At 38.4% G+C, this 7905-nt stretch overlaps 1 protein-coding gene across 2 annotated transcripts; it reads left to right on the forward strand.

Moving 5' to 3' along the window:
- Positions 1-2876: 2876 nt before the first annotated feature.
- On the forward strand, positions 2877-6670 carry LOC106083912 (RNA-binding protein 25). 2 transcript variants are annotated; one of them, XM_013247221.2, is made up of 10 exons: positions 2877-3024; positions 3076-3287; positions 3365-3497; positions 3564-3672; positions 3739-4686; positions 4740-4920; positions 4988-5097; positions 5171-5898; positions 5971-6425; positions 6503-6670. In XM_013247221.2, the coding sequence occupies exons 2-10, from the start codon at positions 3225-3227 to the stop codon at positions 6593-6595; spliced, it is 2820 nt and encodes a 939-aa protein (XP_013102675.2). In that variant the 5' UTR covers positions 2877-3024; positions 3076-3224; the 3' UTR covers positions 6596-6670. The 2 variants fall into 2 exon arrangements, with proteins under 2 accessions (XP_013102675.2, XP_013102674.2); XM_013247220.2 differs by having other exon boundaries at positions 2877-3287.
- The last annotated feature ends 1235 nt before the right edge of the window (positions 6671-7905 follow it).

A 7905-nucleotide genomic window follows, 5' to 3' on the forward strand; every position in this document is an offset into this window, starting at 1 on the left:
CATATTGGTTGTTTTCTTTCTAGTCAGGGCATAAGGATAGAGGGGGAATTTTTATACCCACCACCACCAGCATGGAGGTATACTAATTTAGTCATTCCGTTTGTAACACCTCGAAATATTGATCTAAGATCCTACAAAGTTTATATATTCTTGGTCGTCTCGATATTCTGAGTCGATCTAGCCATATCCGTCCGTCTGTCGAAATCACAATAGTGGTCGAACGCGTAGAGCTATCCCCTTGAAATTTTGGAGATATAGGTTGTTGTTGTTGTAGCAGTGTGTTGTACACTGAGGCGGCAGCCCTTGCCGATGAAGGACTTCATCGGGTCAATCCGGTACGTACAACCGGCTGCCTTGGGATTGAGGGGTCGTTGGGGATTGCAAATGGACCATATAGCTCCCATATAAACCGATCTCCAGATTTGACTTATTGAGTCCTTTCCTACCGCAAGTTTGGTCCGATTTAGCTGAAATATTGCATGCGGGTTTCTGTTACGACTTCCAACAACTGTGCCAAGTACGGTCCAAATCAGACCGTAACAAAATATAGCTCCCTTATAAACCGGTCCCTCGACTATCCTTGTTCGGTTTCTAGAAGCTTTAATTTTTGCTGATTTGACAGAAGTTTGGTATGTAAAATAAAATTATGCCCTTAAACTTAATTTATTTTGTGTACAGAATCCATGGTGGTGGGTCCCAAAGATTCGGCCCGGTCGAACTTAGCACGTTTTACTTCACTGCATAAATCTCTAAACACTTTAATTCGCTCACGTGGGGCTTTTTGACAAAATTTCATGTTTACAAAGTGGTAGGTGGAGAATAAGTATTAAATATTTGTGTGTTTAAAGGAACTATGGGTTGCCCAAAAAGTAATTGCGGATTTTTCATATAGTCGGCGTTGACAAATTTTTTCACATCTTTTGACTCTGTAATTTCATTACTTTTTCTGTCAGTTATCACCTGTTACTTTTAGCTTGCTTTAGAGAAAAAGTGTAAAAAAATATATTTGATTAAAGTTCATTCTAAGCTTTATTAAAAATTCATTTACTTTCTTTTAAAAAATCCGCAATTACTTTTTGGGCAACCCAATATAAACAAAATTGCAGAATTTTGAAATTCAGCAATACCCAAACAGAAATTTCCTAGAGACAAGAAATGTTAACAAAATTTCCTATTGACAAGATATGTTAACAATATATCCAATGCACGTTTTGCGCTAAGTTTATTCGGTAGGGTTCTCTGTTTCTATGACAAATATAATAAGTAAAAGCGCTTTAAGTTCGACCGCGCCAAATCTCTATATACCGTCCACCGTGGATCGCAAATGAATACTTCTTTGAATGACCTTTTCAAATAGGAGTTCTATGAAGTTATCAACCGACATAGACCTAACTTATCATGGCTGTTAGAAGTAATGAAAAAATACCACGTTTATAATTTCAACCAAATCGGATAGTAACTATGCCCTCTAGAGGCCCAAGAATTTAAATTGGGAGCTATAACAGGTTATGGACCGATTTGAATCATACTTGGCACAGTTGTAGGAAGTCAAAACAAAACACCTCATGGCAAATCGGATAATAATTACGTCCTCTAAGGGCTCAAGAAGTCAACAAACGAAATCGGTTTATATGACAGCTATATCCATAGACAGCAGAAGAGAGTAGACGATTCATCGTTCTCAGCAGAAAATGGCTATGAGTTGCAACGAACAGAAAACTGATTTTTTTACTTCTTTCTTTAGAGAAATGAGGAGGGGGAAATGAGAGAACACAAAAACATTAAAAAAAAAACACAAATAAATAAACAAACAAAAATTTTGAAAACGTTTTGTAAAAATAATGTGTAATTCAGAAGCAAAAAAATTACAGATTTGGTTTAATTATAGCTGAAACATATTTTTGAAGGGGACAAGACATGGCGAAAACGACCACAAATCATATGGTGCAATCCGCCATCTTGTTATCAAGCTGATCGACGTTTTGCCAACAAGCGCAAACAAATTTGTGTGCATGTGTGTATACATGTGCGTACATGAGCAGAGAATATGCGAGAAAAAAAGATAACAACAAAGAGAATGCCAACAAAAATCTGTCATCTTAATACTTTCAAACCTGGCCGGCTGTTAACAGCTGCTCGCGTGAGACCACCTTTCAAAAACTGCCTTAGGGAAAAGATAGTTAATGATGAATAAATAAATAATTTTACGAAAATTTCAAATAACTGTTATTTTTTTATCAGACTATATTAAGACCATATGCCACTTGCAAAATTTCAACTCAAAAAATGTTTGTACCTATATTTGCTGCAAAATTAATTTTTAAAGATTCAGTGTTCATTTCATAAAGGTTTCCATAAAAACTTTATCGTTCTCGACGTTGTAGATAGGCAAAAACTTAATGTGGTGAACCAGTTCTAAACAGCAAATATTCTGAATTTAATCATAAAGGACCAAAAGATGCCGTTATGCAAAAGTAAGAGCAATTCTTTTTTTTTTTTTTTGGGTTGCACAAAAGATATTAAGAACCGATTAATCGTGGTTTGCACTACATAAACATAAAATAAAACACAGCTTTTATAGTTCTATACAGAGCATCTTTCGTTATTTGCCCTAAATAACTCAGTGCAGTACATACCGCATATAACTTAAATATAATTTAAAATTATAGGAATTAAATATTTGACAATTTTCTTTCGAATAAAATAAACTTACCTAGTAGTTGCAAAAAGAAAATAGTACCAATTCCAATTTTGGCCAGACGTTTGCGTCGACATCGATAAATCTTTTCGTTGGAAATCGATTATCCCTCTTTTGTATCGGCGTTGATGTGCAGCTAAAAATCGCATATCGAATCAAATGACAATCGATTTCCCGCATTCACTATCGGCTTGTTTTTAGGGATTAATTTTTTTGGAAGACTTTTTTTCTATTTCAATAATTGCAAACGTGCGTTTGTGCGTTTACTAATATAATTAAATAGAATAAATGGATATCTTTGTGAACGCCCGATAGTGCAACAAAACGTAAGAAATATAAAAGCGTGAAAATATTTTTGGTGAATTTAATTTTTGCAGTACGACCACGGTCGACACTTGACACACGCCGTAATTCGGCTTGACTACTACACATAGAGTGGGAAAGTGGTGTATCCAACAAAGCCAAAACGAAGAGATAATAACCATTATTTGATAGTTTGTGCTGCAAGAAAGTAAGACAAGGCACCATGTCTTATCCACCACGCCCACCTATGGCCCCTTATATGAATCCATCCATACCTCCGCCACATGTGAGTATTCTGATTAGACTACATGTTTTATATGTGTTTGTAAGCGGTTGATTGCTTTTTTTTTGTTTTTGATATAGATGATGGGACACCCGCCACCACCGTCAAGAAGTTATAGAAATTCGGCCACAATCAGCTCACAGCCCACTGTGTATCAAAGACCGCCGGATCCGGTGCCGCAATTTCAGGGACCAATTATTACTGTCTTCATTGGTAATTATTAAACATCCCACACACATTACGATTCCATCTGGTATAACTACAATTGTAAACTTTCAGGTAACATTAGCGAACGCGTTCCAGAGGTTCTCATAAAACGTATATTGGCGACTTGCGGACCTGTGGTCAACTGGAAGCGTGTGTCAACTTTTGGCTTTTGTGAATATGAGTATGGGAATTCATGTTACAATGTACAATGTTGGAGGATTTAATTTGTTTTTTTTTTATTTTTTAGTGGACCCACGGCTGGCATGCGGGCGGTTCGTCTTTTGAGCGAAATTGAGGTAGATGGCAAAACTTTGGTGGCAAAGGTGGATGCCAAAAACAAACTTTTGTTGGACAATTTTAAAGAGGAGGAACGAAAGAATGGTGCCATTGAGGAGAAAAATGAAAAACACAATGATGATGATGCCCTTAGGCTAATGCGGCAGATTATAGATGAACACAAACAAGAAATTGAGGAATTCGATCCGAACGCCCGAAATGATATGTTCGGGGGACGCGGTGGAAAAATGAAGCCTGGACGGGTGGATGAAGTGAAAGTTCCCAAAGCTCTTAATGAGGCCAATTTGGAAGAGGACAAACGAAATCTCATAAGTAGCGAAATAGGCAAGTTTCGGAAAAGGGCAGAAGCTGACGAGCATCGCAAGGAAAAGGAGAAGGAACGAGAGAAGGAGAAAGAAAAGGAAAAAGAACGCGACAAGGAAAGGGAGAGAGAACGTGAAAGAGATAGAGATCGTGACCGTGAGCGCGATAGAGAACGGGAACGCGAAAGAGACCGTGATCGCGAACAAAAGGATAAGGAAAAACGCAAAACCAATAGTGACAGCGAACAAGACTGGGATGCTGACGAACATGAAAATGGTGCGGTTAAATCTGCAGCCATCGCTTCTCCCGTTCGCATTAAGGAAGAGCCCGAAACCATTAAGGAGTCGAGGCGAAAACGTAGTCCTTCTCGTTCAAAGGAACGTGAGCGAGATTACAGAGAAAGAGAACGGGAGCGAGAAAGAGAACGCGAACGTGAGCGGGAACGCGAAAGAGAATTGAGAGAAAAGGAAAGGGAGCGGGAAAGGGAGAGAGAGAGGGAAAGAGAAAGGGAACGAGAACGGGAACGTGAACGCGAAAGAGAACAAAGAGAACGAGAACGGGAGAGAGAACGTGAACGAGACAGAGAAAGAGAAAGGTAAGCAAAACAAGTCTTTTTTTTAGTATAAAATCATTTCCCGTATTTTTTAGGGAGCGTGAGGAAAAAATCAGCAAAAATGTAAGAGATGTGCAACGCGAAAAAGAAATGGAGGACGAGATACGTGAGCGCAAGAAGGCCGAAAAGAAAGCTCGAGAGAAAGAAGAAGCATATCAAGAGCGACTGATGAATTGGGAGCAACGAGAAAAACGAAAAGCTAAAGACTACGAGAAGGTAATTTTTTTTTTACTATGACCTTTGAATTTCCAAATTCTAACTACATATATTTTTTAAAACTTAGGTACGCATGAAGGAAAAAGTCAAACAAGATGAACGAGAAAAGGAAGCCAAACGCCTTAAAGAGTTCCTAGAAGACTATGATGATGAAAGGGATGATGTGAAATATTACAAGTACGTCTTACGTTCGTACTGAATTTTAATGAAATGGAGTACAATTTATATTCCTTTTTCGTTTTCTTCACAGAGGCCGAGAACTGCAAAGACGTCTTGCCGATCGTGTACGTGAAGCTGATCTTGACGCGAAGGATAGAAACAAAGAACAAGAAGAATTGGATGAATTGAAGAATAAAATATTTAGTGGCGAATTTGAAAATCCTACACAGGAATACGAGAGAGCTAAAAAGGAGCATGAAAGACTATATAAACCACAAATCATTATTGACGTTAATCAGGAAAATATCCAGCGAAAAGAAAAAGAACAGGAACGTAGTAGAGAGAAACATAACAGCACTTCCGAAAAACGGCATACATCACATGAAACTTACCATAGGAACGATGAGGGCGTTGGTGTCGGTGCTGTTGCTAATGTTGTTGTAACACCGGGAGTTGCTCCACCTGCACGCCCTCTTTCCAAAACCAGATCCATTGATTCCCTCTCCAATGATGAAGTTTCCAATCACGAGACCATGTCAAATGCAAGCAGTCGATATAGTCGTCAGGACTCTGAATCTAGAGACTATACCAACGCCGATGATATAGAATCAATGTCACCTGCCACACCGCAAGGCTTTTCACATGCACAAACAAATGATTCCGTATCAACGCCTCCCATCATGCCCACTGTAGGCATAAGTTTAAACTTAGGAGTCAATGCTAAGAAAAAGAAAATCGAATCTACAGCAGGAGTTTTTAATACAGACGACGACAATGATGACGTTTCAAATACGAAAAAGCGAAAATTGGTACCTCTAGGTAAACAATAACAAAAAAAAAAAAATGAAAAATGTCTTTCAAATCTAAAAAAAAACTGCAATCAAATTTCAGACTATGATGACAATCAGGCCAAACAAACCAACTCACATGGTGTTGGCGCGCAGCAATTGAATGAACGAAACGATGTGGTTGTCGGATCTTCAGCCGCCGCCGTTGCCGGAAAAGGAGGAAGCGCGTCTGCAAACAAAAAACATGGTAAGAATGAAACATCTGAAGCAGCAAGTAGCAAAAAGGATGATAGTAGTGGTACAAAGGTACACGATGAAAAACGACGCCACATAAAAAGCATTATTGACAGGATACCAACTCAAAAGGAGGACCTTTTCAACTACAAACTTGATCGCAACGAGATCGATAATAACCTCATGGAGCGCAAAATACGCCCTTGGATAAACAAAAAGATTATCGAGTATATTGGAGAGCCAGAGCCGACTTTGGTCGATTTCATATGCTCCAAGGTTTTAGCTGGCAGTTCACCCCAAAGTATTCTGGATGATGTCCAAATGGTAAGTAACCTTTACACCCACATTCCTTAAAAAAAACTATAGCAACACACTCTTCTATATTTAATGCTTCACCATAGGTACTCGACGAAGAAGCGGAGGTGTTCGTTGTCAAAATGTGGAGACTTCTCATCTACGAAGTGGATGCTAAAAAGATTGGTTTAGGTAAATAACTTCTTATTTTAACAACATTCTTTATTTTTGTGTATTAAACAATTACATATTTGCAAATATAAACTTAAATAGTACCAATACATTTCTAAAAACAAACAAAAAGAAACCCCCCCCCCCCAAAAAAAAAAAAAAAAAAACAAACAAGTCAAACCAACAATTTTGAATCAAATTTCTTACTCTCAATGAACGTAAAATGTATTGGCAATTTGAAAAGAAAAACAATAACAAAAAACCTAGTAGTGGCATTTTATATTGCTACAATCGTAACATAGCGGACAAATATCTAACTGAATAAATCATTGAGGATTCTAATTCGCTATCTTAATAATGTGTTTTATTTAAATATTTCTAAAATTATACGAGAAAGCGAATTCAATTTTAATTGAGGCACGTACAAAATTTCGCAGGCGAGAAATATTGGCCCAGAAGAGGACTTAAATATCATACTTGAGCTGAGATGTTGGCACCTGTATGTTAGGGCGCCAGGAATCTGTCGCGTACTTTGATTGCTCAGATATGGTGACTATCAGTTAAAAATTCATCGTGATCTTAAGACTCTGAAGACAATCTTGAGGCAGTAGGACGACTACCCTGGATTTCGGGCCTTTAGAAGGTGGCGGGAATTGGGCAGCTGACAAAATAGGCAATAAGAGATCGCTGGTAATAGTGCGGAATCAGTGAACACTCCTTTGCGAAGTCCTCGGTACTATAGATGCTTTCTACTATAGTTGGTATTGGCCAAACCCCTATAGTAGATTGCCTTAAGCAGAACTGTGCTTATTTTTGTATTTGCCGATAAGCACGAACTTCTGAATTGATACCATGTATGAGGAGGTGCTAGAAATGGCCACGCGTCTATGTGTAATTGAGGAGTTCGAATTATATGTGAAGAGTGCAAATTTGGCCACGAATTTTACATTAAGGAATAGGGGCAAACTTCTCACATATCAATGAATGAGTTCGAACGGCGTGCCGCAGAGCGACACCTCTTTGGGGAGAAATTTTTACATGGCAAACTACCTCAGAAATGTTGCTAGCATTAGGAGGGGATAACTACCGATGAACAATTTTCTGATATTCCTGCCGGGATTTGAACACGGGCGTTCAGCGTCCGTCGGCGTGACCTCATGCATTTTTCTGAATTTTATGTGTTGTTTTTTTTTTGAAGAACTTTCCTATAGCTCTTAAAATATCACCCTTTAGGACTTCTTCCTGTAGAATCAACCAAATTTCCAACTCACTGAGCTATAACCCTCTACGAGACATGTCAGGAAGAGTATCTGAATGTTGAGAAACGCGATCCGACAAC

This window comes from Stomoxys calcitrans, chromosome 4, assembly GCF_963082655.1.
Source record: "Stomoxys calcitrans chromosome 4, idStoCalc2.1, whole genome shotgun sequence".
Taxonomy (NCBI): domain Eukaryota; kingdom Metazoa; phylum Arthropoda; class Insecta; order Diptera; family Muscidae; genus Stomoxys; species Stomoxys calcitrans.

Bases quoted from the DNA above. Each gene is read 5' to 3' on its own strand.
- LOC106083912 (XM_013247220.2), top strand. From the start codon at position 3,225: ATGTCTTATCCACCACGCCCACCTATGGCCCCTTATATGAATCCATCC. The intron at 3,498-3,563 runs GTAATTATTAAA...GTAAACTTTCAG, and splicing joins AATTATTACTGTCTTCATTG to GTAACATTAGCGAACGCGTT. The intron at 6,426-6,502 runs GTAAGTAACCTT...GCTTCACCATAG, and splicing joins TTCTGGATGATGTCCAAATG to GTACTCGACGAAGAAGCGGA.